The sequence below is a fragment of the Culex quinquefasciatus genome, chromosome 3 (genome assembly GCF_015732765.1).
Source record: "Culex quinquefasciatus strain JHB chromosome 3, VPISU_Cqui_1.0_pri_paternal, whole genome shotgun sequence".
Classification (NCBI taxonomy): domain Eukaryota; kingdom Metazoa; phylum Arthropoda; class Insecta; order Diptera; family Culicidae; genus Culex; species Culex quinquefasciatus.
The window spans coordinates 10,496,034-10,509,287 of record NC_051863.1 but is presented as its reverse complement, the minus strand read 5'-3'; the positions used below and the strand labels follow the sequence as shown (position 1 = coordinate 10,509,287).

The window sequence follows — 13,254 nt, the reverse complement described above, 5'->3', positions numbered from 1 at the left end:
GACCGCACTGTGCTGGGGTGTTGATTGGAAATTTGTCGTTTTTGTTTGGTTTTAGGAAACATTTTTTTTGTTCAGCTTAAGTGTTTTATCTGAAATTTGATTTAATCCATTGTTTATTTTTTATTTAAAGATACAGAATTGCAGAATTGCTCCAAATGCCCAATCTTTTGCCAACCATCGTTCACTGTGTCATCCCTCAAGATCTCTTTTTACAGTCAATAAAAACAAATTTAACTGTTAGAAACGACCGCGAGCCTCCACTACTAACCAGGCACACGATCAAATTGAGCAAAATAGTCAAAATTCCCAAATTGATTAAAATTGCCGAATCGACCAAAAATGTCCAAAATGTATAAAACGATTAAAATGACCAAAATAGCCATAACGACCAAAATGGCCAAAACGAACAAAATAACCAAAACGATCAAAATGACCAAAATGACCAAAACAACCAAAATTATCAAATCGACCAAAATGGCCAAAACGAACAAAATGACAAAAATGACCAAAACGGTCAAAATAACCAATTCGAGTAAATTGGCCAAAACGATCAAAATGGCCAAAATTACGATCAAAATGACCAAAACGATCAAAATGACCAAAATAACCAAAACGACCAAAACCAATATGATCAAAATGACCAAAACGACCGAAACGACCAAAATGATCAAAATGACCAAAATGATCAAAATAACCAAAATTACCAAAATGACCAAAATGGCCAAAACGACCAAAACGGCCAAAACGATCAAAATGACCAAAACGACCAAAATGACCAATTCGAGCAAATTGGCCAAAACGAACAAAATGGCCAAAACGATCAAAATGACCAAAACGATCAAAATGACCAAAACGATCAAAATGACCAAAATGACCAAAACGATCAAAACGATCAAAATGACCTAAACGTCCAATCCGAACAAATTGGTCAAAACGACCAAACTGATCGAAATGACCGAAATGACCAAAATTATCAAAATGACCAAAATGATCAAAATTACCAAAATTACCAAAATGACCAAAATGGCCAAAACGACCAAAGTGACCAAAATGACCAAAATGACCAAAACGGCCATATCGACTGCAATGGCCCATACACAAAAAATTACCAAATCGACCAAAATGGCTAAAACGATCAAAATAACCAAAACAACCAAAATTACCAAAATTACCAAAATGACCAAAATGGCCAAAACGACCAAAGTGACCAAAATGACCAAAATGACCAAAACGGCCATATCGACTGCAATGGCCCATACACAAAAAATTACCAAATCGACCAAAATGGCTAAAACGATCAAAATAACCAAAACAACCAAAATTACCAAAATTACCAAAATTACCAAAATTACCAAAATTACCAAAATTACCAAAACTACCAAATTTACCAAAATTACCAAAATTACCAAAATTACCAAAATTACCAAAATTACCAAAATTACCAAATTACCAAAATTACCAAAATTACCAAAATTCCCAAATTGCCAAGGTGCCAAAATGCCAAAATGCCAAGGTGCCAAAATTACCTAAATTACCAAATTACCAAATTGCCAAATTGCCAAATTGCCAAAATGCCAAATTGCCAAAATTACCAAAGGTGCCAAAATTGCCAAATTGCCAAAATTACCAAATTGCCAAGGTGCCAAAATTACCAAAATTACCAAAATTACCAAAATTGCCAAAATTACCAAAATTACCAAAATTACCAAAATAACCAAATTACCAAATTACCAAAATTACTAAAATTGCCAAAATTGCCAAATTGCCAAATGCCAAGGTGCCAAATTGCCAAAATTACCAAAATTACCAAATTGCCAAATTACCAAAATGCCAAAATTACCAAATTACCAAAATTACCAAAATTACCAAAATTACCAAAATTACCAAAATTACCAAAATTACCAAAATTACCAAAATTACCAAAATTACCAAAATGACCAAAATTACCAAAGTTACCAAAATTAACAAAATTACCAAAATTACCAAATTTACCAAAATTACCAAAATTACCAAAATTACCAAAATTACCAAAATTACCAAAATTACCAAAATTACCAAAATTACCAAAATTACCAAAATTACCAAAATTACCAAAATTACCAAAATTCCCAAAATTACCAAAATTACCAAAATTACCAAAATTACCAAAATTACCAAAATTACCAAAATTACCAAAATTACCAAAATTACCAAAATGACCAAAATGACCAAAACGACCAAAATGGCCAAAACGATCAAAATGACCAAAACGACCAAAATTTCCAAAACGATTAAAATGACCAAATTGACCAAAATGACCAAAACGGCCAAATCGACTGCAATGGCCCATACATCTTAAATGACCAAATCGACCATAAAACGATCAAAATGGCCAAAACCAAAATTACCAAAATCGAAAAAATACCCAAAACGACCAAAAGAACCAATTCGAGCAAAATTTGCTAAAACGACCAAAATGGCCAAAACGATCACAATGACCAAAACGACCAAAATGGCCAAAACCTTAAAAATGTCCAAAACAAACAAAAAGTTCGAATCGACCAAAAAGGCCGAATCGATCAAAATGCCAAACCTTCCAAAACGGCCAAATCGACTGCAATGGCCCAAACAACTCAAATGAGCAAATCGACCAAAAAGGCTGAATCAACCATAATGACCAAATCTTGAAAAATGGCCAAGATGACTAAAATGGTCAAAACAACCATCATGGCCAAAACGATCAAAATGACCAAAATGGCTAAAACGATCATAATGGCAAAATGACATAAATGACCAAATGACCAAACTGACCGAAATGATCAAAATGACCAAAATGACCAAAATGATCAAAATTACCAAAATTACCAAAATGGCCAAAATGACCAAAATGACCAAAATGATCAAAATGACCAAAATGATCAAAATAACCAAAATTACCAAAACGATCAAAATGACCAAAACGACCAATCCGAACAAATTGGTCAAAACGACCAAACTGACCGAAATGACCGAAATGATCCAAATGACCAAAATGATCAAAATTACCAAAACGAAATGACCAAAACGACCAATTCGAACAAATTGGTCATAACGACCAAAATAACCAAAATGATCAAAATAACCAAAATTACCAAAATGACCAAAATGGCCAAAATTACCAAAATTACCAAAATTACCAAAATTACCAAAATTACCAAAATTACCAAAATTACCAAAATTACCAAAATTACCAAAATTACCAAAATTACCAAAATGACTAAAATGACCAAAATGACCAAAACGATCAAAATAACTAAAACAACCAATTCGAACAAATTGGTTAAAACGACCAAAATGACAAAAATTACCAAAATGACCAAAATGACCAAAATGACCAAAATGACCAAAATGACCAAAATGACCAAAATGACCAAAATGATCGAAATGGTCATAACGATCAAAATGTTCAAAACAACCAAAAAGGCCGAACCGACCAAAAAGGCCGAATCGATCAAAATGACCAAATTTTCCAAAACGGCCAAAACGAGCAAAATGGCCAAAACGATCACAATGACCAAAACGACCAAAATGGTCATAACGATCAAAATGTTCAAAACAACCAAAAAGGCCGAACCGACCAAAAAGGCCGAATCGATCAAAATGACCAAATCTTCCAAAACGGCCAAATCGACTGCAATGGCCCAAGCGACTAAAACGAGCAAATCGACCAAAAAGGCTGAATCGATCAAAATGACCTAGTCTTAAAAAATGGCCAAAACGACCAAAAAGCCAAAATGACCAAAAAGGCCAAAACGATCGAAAAGGCCAAAACGATCAAAATGTCCGAAATGATGAAAATGGCCAAAACGACCAAAATGGCTATAACGATCAAATTGGCCCAATCTATTAATATCACCAAAACGACCAAAATTTACAAAACGATCGAAATGGCAAAAACGACCAAAATGATCAATTTGACCAAAATGGCCAAATTTGCCAAAATCCCCAAAACGGCCAAAATGGCCGAAACAACCCAAATTGTCAAATCGACCAACATGGTTTAATCGACAATAATGGCCAAAACGACCAAAATAACCAACTTGACAAAAATGACCTGAATGGCCATACGATCACTATGAAAAAAAAAAAAAAAAATAGATGGACCAAATTGAACAAATTTATGAAATAAATTTCTCAACAATGATGACAATGTTGCTAAACTGTGCCACTTTTAAAGGTAAGTTTTTTTATATCAGACAATATCCTGTGAAAACAGGAGTTTTCTGTTCAATTAGCTGTCTTCGGCAAATTTGTACATATTAATGAGAAGTATAAAAAAGGTAAACGGAAAACAATCTGCCCGATTTAAAAAATATATATATGGGTCATTCCAGGTCAACTGGGTACACATTTGGACTCGACCATCACCGATTTGGACCAAACTTGAAGGGAACGTTCATCTATCGTTAGTTAACAGAAATCCCAAGTTTGGTCCTGATCTGACCATCCCTCTTTTTTTTTTGGAAACCCCCTTTATTTTGACGATTTTCTAAAAAAACTTTTTTTTTCTTTAAATCATAACTTTGTAACTATTCGTGCTAAAGACTTTCTACAGGCTTCATTGCACAGAAAATTGTCCAAAAATTTCGACAAAAATAAAAATTTCAACCCTTGAATGCCCCCTTACACTATACTTTTACGGTTTAAGTATTAAAATTCAGTTTTGACCAATTCATTAAATTTTTTATTTTATCACAAGCGATTTTACTGAAAAAAGTTTGTTTGATTTCCGAAATAACTTCCTCACATATAAAAACCGCACTATGCGGAATTCATCTCTATTTGTTGAAAAGTACACCATGTACTTCCGAGTGCTGCGCAAAATCAAACTTTTTTCAGTAAAATCGCTGTATCTCGCCAATAGTTCATTTTTGTTTCAGGTTTACATTGATTACTATGTTAAATTGTCCGGGGACAACGATGGTGATAAAATAAAAAATATTAAAATATAATAAATTGTTTAAAACTGAATGTTAATACTTAATACATTTAAAAATAATATTAGGGAGCATTGAACGGTTAAAGTTTTGTTGTTATCGAATTTCTTGGACAATTTTCTATAAAATGCAACCTCAAGAAAGTCTTTTGCTCAAAAAGTTGCAAAGTTATGGTTAAAAGAAAAAAAAGAAAATCGTCAAAATAGAAGGCGGTGCCAAAAATAGAGGGATGGTCCAATCAGGGCTAAACTTGGGATTCCCTTCAGGTTTGGTCCAAATCGGTTAAGGTCGAGTCCAAAAGTGTACCCAGTTGACCTTGAATGGCCCATATATATTTTTTCGCAGATAACAATTTATTAAAATATGAATTTTTATTTTATTATATGTTTTTGTATAGAAGGAAGGACAAATAATTTTGTTTGTCTCATTTTTAAACTTCAATTTTTATTTGAAAACATTCACAATGTATTTTGTCATTTTTGACTAAATGCTAAAATTAGAAAAAAATGTTTTGTTAAAAAGCTGATAAATATTTATTTTTTGTTCTTTGAACAATTTGATAACAAGAATAAAAAAAAAGTTTGCAGCCTTCCCGAGCAGACGGAAATAACTTGGGAATAACATTCTTTGTTATTTGAAAATACTAGGCCAATAACATTTTATGTTATTTATAACAAGATTTGTTATTCGCCGTTATGATTTTTTTGTTATTGGATTGTTATTGTAATAACATACTAATAACATTTTACGTTATTTTTCGAACAAATCTTTGTTATTATTTTTTGTTATTTTAACAACTAATCCGATCATCTCAATAACGTTTGGAGTTATTCTTCCATAACAAAAAATGTTATTCTCAAGTTGTTTTTGCTGTCAATCAATATCAGACCAATAACAATTTTTGTTATGATAACATAAACTGTTATTGAACTCTTATGCAAAAATGGATTTTTCAAGATTATTCCATAACACTTTCTGTTATTTTAACAGTATTTGTTATTGAAATGGCATGAATTTAGTTATTACCGTCTGTTCGGGTTTAGGTTTGATATTGAATCAAATTAAAAAAAATCAATTTTGCTTTGTGAATTTTGTTAAACTATCATTTTATTTTTTTTTAAATTCCAGGGCCGAAAACAAGAACTAATATTTTTCGCCTCTCAATACATTCTATTTGGTACAATCTGCTTCCACTCCACGGTGCTCCGAACTAGACTCTTTGAGCGATCTCATCAGCCGCACAGCACGAGCAGCTTACGTACTGATGGGGCTGGGAACTCTCGAGATATCAAGTTGTGGTGGCATCAGGCAAGCGTGTTCAATTATTCTCTGACTTTCGGACCGTCTACTTACTCGTGACGCAGATGGTCCCGGCGAGATGATGATGGTCTTGGCCAGATTTGCTAGGATTTTTTTTCCTCCTCTTGTAGCAAAATTTGTCTATATCTTCAAACATCTGGCCAAAGGTTGCGGCTGCGGCCGGGCCAAAGAACCTCTCGGATTATGACGAGAAGCACCGCCCGCCAACTTCAAAAAATGTTCTTTCCAGTTTGTAACTGACTTTCACCACAAACTGCCATTGAGGCCTTCACCGCCCACCGCAGCACAGGTTCCATTTCCGCCCGAAATGAACTTTTGGGAAAACTTTTACCACTCGCTCGTTTTTTTCGCTTCCTTCCTTTGGGGATTGTAGCGAATTGGCCACTTGCCGGGTGGTCACCGTCACCACCAACCGCCCACCTACACCCAGATTCTTTCAGCCTCAAAAAGCTCATTTCTAGGAAATTCAAAAGACAACATTTCACCGCACAACAACAAGCTACCGGCGCTGGATAAGGACTTTTTTTGTGGAGCAATCTTACTGGAAATAAAGAAAAATAACGGCAGAAATCGAATCAGAGAAGAAAAAAAACGACAACTTTGGCGTTGTTCCCCCCCTCCTCGAAGAAGATTCTATTTTTCCCACCAATTTTATAAGGGTAGCACACACAGAGAAAAAAGAAACACATCGAGAATGCTTCATAGAAATGTGCTTTCAAGTTTGCCCCCTGTTTCCATGTTGGAAGAAACCGTGTCTTCGACGACGACGGCGACGACGAGAGCTTTTTAATTAAACTTTGTGGTCGTCAGTGCTGGGGGCGATCTGATTGTGAGCAATGGTGTTCGCTGAGTTTTACACTTTTTATTATTTAAGGTTTAAAAATTTGTTTGCTTGGTGTGGATCTTTTTTTCTGAGAATTGTGAGTTTTCTAAAAAAAATTGTAAGGTTTTAATAATATTTGAATTGATCTCAGTTGAAAGGTTCTCTAAATCTCTGAATTGCAAATGTAACATCCTGGAAGCAATAATAAACACTAATTGAATTGAATTGAAATAATATTTGAGAACATCCTTACTAGTGTAGTTTCATAAATTACGTTTAACACTAAAAAAACTCAACCCGAGCAGACGGAAATAACTTGGGAATAACATTTTTTGATATTTGAAAATACTAGGCCAATAACATTTTATGTTATTTATAACAAGAATTGTTATTCGTCGTTATTATTTTTTTGTTATTGGATTGTTATTGTAATAACAGACTAATAACATTTTCAGTTATTCTTCGAACAAATCTTTGTTATTATTTTTTGTTATTTAAACAACTAATCCGATCATCCCAATAACAGTTGGCAGTATCCTTCCATAACAAAAAACGTTATTCCAAAGTTGTTTTTGCTTTCAATCAATATCAACCCAATAACAAATTTTGTTATGATAACATAAACTGTTATTGAATTGAATTAAGTTATTACCTTTTCGGGTAACCCCCTCCCCCCTCCATTTTTTTTGTTATCATTCCGGAATGTTGACAGAATTTGTAGAAAGTAGATATCATAACGTTTGCGACATTTTCTTTAATTTTCTTTGGTTGAAAACATCGTTTTGATGCGTTATTTTTAACGAAAAGTTATGCAAATATTACATTAAAATATTTGAAATATTTCCTTTAAAATATAGGAAAAGAATTGTTTATTCTGATTCTTTATTTTTTGAAATAACAACCAATGAAAACTTGAATTTTAGTTTTTGTCTCCTCCACTCTTTTAAAATGTTCCCAATAAAAAAGAAATTTTAAAATTTCTATCTAATTCCAGTTTTGAGTAAAAAATTGATCAAAAGCATTTATTGGTTGAAATTTCGAGTCACGATAACAACATTTCTAATTTTGGCTATAATTTTTTACATTAAAATCAAGACAAGAAAAGCCTTGTAAAATCTATTGTGAACTTTATTCTCCATTGCAAAAAGTTTCTTTATGCATTTATTTATACTTAATAAAGCAATTAAAAAAGCAAAAATTGAGCCAAATTGAGTAGGACATTCTTGCAAAAACAAAGCTTTTCAATACATTTTTTTCAGATTTGTGTTTCGGAAAAATGTTTGACACTAGTGTCATTGTAATGTTGTATAAAGCATCTTGTGATATTTTTTGCTTTAGTATTTTAAAATTAGGCTTGAAATTTTAAAAAATACCTTCCACTCGACCTTGACACTAACATTTCAAAGGGCGTAATATTGAATAATATTTACATCACAATCTTCTTCTTTTTGGGTAAGATATCTTAAAAAAATGAGATCCGTTTTTCTCCATGCCTCAAAAGTTGTGGTTCTTCTCCTAAAACTTATAAAAAAATAAATAAGGATTTTGGGAAATTGAATTTTAGTGTAAAAAAATAATTTGTTATCAGCAAAAAATCCCTGTTCCATTTTTTAATCTTATCACCCCCGCCCTTCAAAGTCGGCCTAAATAACCAGGGGGGCAAAACATTTTTTTTCGAAAAACTTCAAAATTTGATTAAAATTAAAGTTTAATGAACCGAAAACCAGATGAAATGCATTGTCCTGCGTTTAAAATCATATTTAGCATGTTTCAACTCCTTTGAAGACATTTTAAATTTTCATGAAATACCAATGTACAGTCCCGCGAAAAAAGATTCAGTCAATACAAAGATATTTTGAAAACTAATGATTTGAAAGCAACTGGACGCGTGTAAAATGCATTTTAAACTAGTATTTTGCATCGAAATGGTGAAATCAAGGCTACTAAATTATTTTTTTATATTTTTTATTCCCCCTCCCCCTTCACTCTCCACGACTTTGGTCAGAGCCGAGGGACATGAGCTTCAAAAAATATTTGCATCGGCCTAGGTTTCAAAGTAACTCAAATTTACATATATTTTCACTTAATTTTTTTTAACTTTCACAAAATACTGTATTTTTTCGGCAATACTCAAATTTTCAAAATTTGTTATTTGGTTGTCGAATGGAACGACATTTTGTATGCTTTTTCACCTGAAAATACTGCTTTTTGTTACTGAAAATACTAGAATTTTCAAAAATATCATATTCTTTTTCGACAATACTCATTTTTTTCAAATGAATGCGACAAACAAACATAACAAATGTGTATGCTTCATATAAAATCTTGCCTTGTTTGATGCCAAATTTGCAAATTATAGAAATTTGAGTATTTTGAAATACTTGCGATATTTTGTGAATTTTTTGTATTTATTCAAATAAACTCTTGTAAATTGATAAAACATACTTAATTTTGCTTCGTTTGATACCCATATTGAATAATTTTAAAATTTGAGTATTTTTGAAAAAAATGCGGTGTTTTGTGAAAATTTTGGAATTTTCAAAAAAAAAAAAAACGGTTTTGAAGTGGAAAGCAGACAAAATTTCGCTTCGTACCAATCCATAATGCAAATTACAAAAATTTGAGTACTCTCGAAAAATACGGTTATTGTGAAACTTTTTCATTTCTTGAACCACCCCCGTTAGTCTTTGGTTTGAGCCGAAAAACATAAACTTCAAAAAATATTAGCACCGGCCTTTGTTTCAAAGTAAAAAATACCGTATTTTCTTGAAAGTACTTAAATTTTCATATTTTGCTTTATGGGCATCAAACAAAACGAAATTTTTTAAACTTTTTCACTTGATTAGTTTTTTTTTAATTTTTACAAAAATACTCCAATTTTCAAAATTTGCAGTATGGTTGTCAAACGAAACGAAATGTTGTATGCTTTTTCATCTGATTTATGTTTGTTTTTCAAATTACTAAAATTTTGAAAAAATCATATTCTTTTTCGAAAATACTTATTTTTTTTCAAGTTTTCATGCTCCAAACAAACATCAATATTTTGAATGCTGTTTATAACATCTTGCTTTGTTTGATACCCATATTTGTAAAATAGAATTGAGAAATTTGAGTATTTAAAAAAAGCGATATTTTGTAAAATTTTTAGAATTAATTTAAATAAACTCTAGTAAATTGAAAAAAAAAAACATACATAATTTTGCTAAGTTTGATACCCATTTTGCAAATTTTGAAAGTTTGAGTATTTTTGTATAAATAGCGTATTTTGTGTAAATTTTAGTATTTTCAAAAAAAAAAAAAACTCTAATGAAGTGAAAAAGCATGCAAAATTTCTCTTCGTTTGATACCCATGCTGCAAATTATAAAAAATTGAGTACTTTCGAAATATACGGTATTTTTTCTACTACACCTAATCAATTTCCCATCGTTGAATTAAATAATATTTTTTTGAAAAATCAGGCCTGAAAGGGTTAAAAAAGCGTATTCTTAGTGAAAGCATTTAAAATTTCACTTGATTTGGTTGAACTAGGTCGATTTTAGAGAGACTTTAAAAAATGAGTTATCGTCCAATATCGGCGGTAAGACTATCGCCGATGGAATTATTGATATAACGATAACGATAACTGTATCGTTACCGTTAGGCTGGTATAAATTTTATTTAAAGTTTTTGTCTCCCCCCCCCCCTCCTCCCCTCCACTTTTATTGGGATTATCGAATTAGTTGTTAAAATAACAAAAAATAATACCAAAGATTTGTTCGAAGAATATATATAAAAAAAAATGATTAGTCTGGTATTACAATAACAATCCAATATCAAAAAACTCATATTGACGAATAACAAATCTTGTTATAAATAACATAAAATGTTATTGGCCTAGTATTTTCAAATATCAAAAAATGTTATTTCCAAATTATTTCCGTCTTCTCGGGTCGAGATTACCAAAAAAAGTGTCCACGTGGTTTATGGATCGTCCCTACAGCTTTTTCTACAAATCGTAAAAAAAATCCTTCTTAAAATGCAGACATTGAAGCGTAGAGTAGGGCTAAATAGTACGAGTCACGCCACTAAATCCCGAATATGAGGTTGATCGAACGAAAACTTAAACCTCTCAAGCTAAGTAAATTTTCATTACCATTTTTTTTTGTTTATATGAGCATCTCTAGCTTTACCAACTTGGCCAAAGATATTCCTAAACAGCTGTTATTTTCGCTTAATTTGGCATCATTAGCCACCCACTTACCTATTCATCTTGGTTGGCGGCGTGGCGTACGGGACGCCCAGGAACGCTTCGATGGGTTTGAGGAATTTGTAGCCCTCCAGCGGCAGTATCAGGCCCTGGAGGCGGCCGTACCGCGTCTGCACGATCCGCTGGCCGAGCCGGCTGTTTTTGTACAGGTCCATCGTGGAACCGTTGAGGTGCCGCACCAGCAGGAAGTAGATGATGCAAAAGTACTGGAACTTGACGAACATTGTGGGAGCTGGAATTGTGGACTCTGTTAGCTTTTTTTTTTTTTGCTTCTCGATTTGCCCTGGGCTCAGACAGGGTGGTTCATTTCGTCACTTTTTTTTTACACTGCTCTTCATCAAAACACTATTCACACTCAGACTCAGACTACGGACGAGGAAGATTCTGCTAATAGATTTGGCTTTCAATTAAACGCGAGTTCGAGTCCTATCGTATTCTACCGGCTTCGGGATCGATTTCTTCTCTACCATGTGGATGGAATGATTGTTTTCCCTCTGGTTTTTTTTCTTTGCGTCACGGCTAGTTGAGGGGTTTTGAAGTGGGCAGCAGCATCCGGAAGAATTTATCGCTCTGGCTTGCACATAATTGCGAAATAACGACTGCTGCCACTTCTAGATTGCATTCCCGACAGGACTGACGTGCTTCTTCTTCTTCTCTAACCCATTGTGAACCAATGGTCGCTCGAACCGTTGGCGTCTCCGACATCCAGGAGAAGGACGTGTGTATGTGGGGGTGTGTTACGACCTCGAGTCTGCCAATGTCCACCGTCGGAACCGATTGCTGCACTTCATTATTGGATTCCGGAGCTGTCCGGGGCTTCCGGAACGACAACAAGGAGCTGCTATTCACTTAACGACTGCCAATCTCGAAGTCCCCACTCTTGGGCTGGTACCATCTGCTGCTCACAACTCCTTCTCGAGCCCGAACTAGGGCAGCTCTCGCCGGAACGCAATCAGTGTGGCCATTTATTAGTTCCATAAACAAGCTCGAAAATGAGTCCCGGCACTACGAGTTGTGCCATGGCAACATTTGTACCAGGTTCAGGCTTCAGCGTTTCATTATCTCACACTCAGGTGTGCTGAGTCGCACACCTGTTCGGTTGATGAAGATGATGGCCGGTTTCTTGTTCAATGCCTGACGGCGAACCTGGAATGAGATTGTTCGAGAGGTAGAAAGAAGCAATGTTAGTGTGGAAAATAAATAGATTCCAGACAGGAGGAGGACTCCGGCTCTGGCATAATAAAATAGATCGAGTGACACGGCGAGATGTCCACGGTTTCAGATTATTAGTGTGCTATAAGCTCGGGAAATCGGACGGAGGTGGGTATTTGACAAGATAAGAAACGGGATTGATTCTGCGAAGAAGATTGCTTTGCGCCATTCTTAGAAAAACGTGTGCAGTGGAAAAATATTATTCTCAACTACGCAGGGGAGCAATCCTGGTAGAGCATCTCTGTTTGATATCCAATCTGTAACGCAATCAATTTAAACGAATAAAACATAAAATACAAAAATACAAAAATACAAAAATACAACAAAAACACAAAAATACAAAAATACAAAAATACAAAAATACAAAAATACAAAAATACAAAAATACAACAAAAACACAAAAATACAAAAATACAAAAATACAAAAATACAAAAATACAAAAATACAAAAATACAAAAATACAAAAATACAAAAATACAAAAATACAAAAATACAAAATACAAAAATACAAAAATACAAAAATACAAAAATACAAAAATACAAAAATACAAAAATACAAAAATACAAAATACAAAAATACAAAAATACAAAATACAAAATACAAAAATACAAAATACAAAAATACAAAAATACAAAATACAAAAATACAAAAATACAAAAATACAAAAATACAAAATACAAAATACAAAAATACAA

The 13,254-nt window shown here is 33.2% G+C and overlaps 1 protein-coding gene across 1 annotated transcript in view; it reads right to left on the bottom strand.

The window, feature by feature from the left end:
- The window catches only part of LOC6044686 (neuroligin-1), a 262,649-nt gene extending 250,659 nt beyond the window's left edge, over window positions 1–11,990 (bottom strand). Inside the window, exon 1 of the mRNA XM_038260271.1 lies at window positions 11,340–11,990. Within this exon, the coding sequence (XP_038116199.1) occupies window positions 11,340–11,569 (230 nt within the window). The 5' untranslated portion in view covers window positions 11,570–11,990. The remainder of the gene's footprint in view (window positions 1–11,339) is intronic.
- Window positions 11,991–13,254: the final 1,264 nt, after the last annotated feature.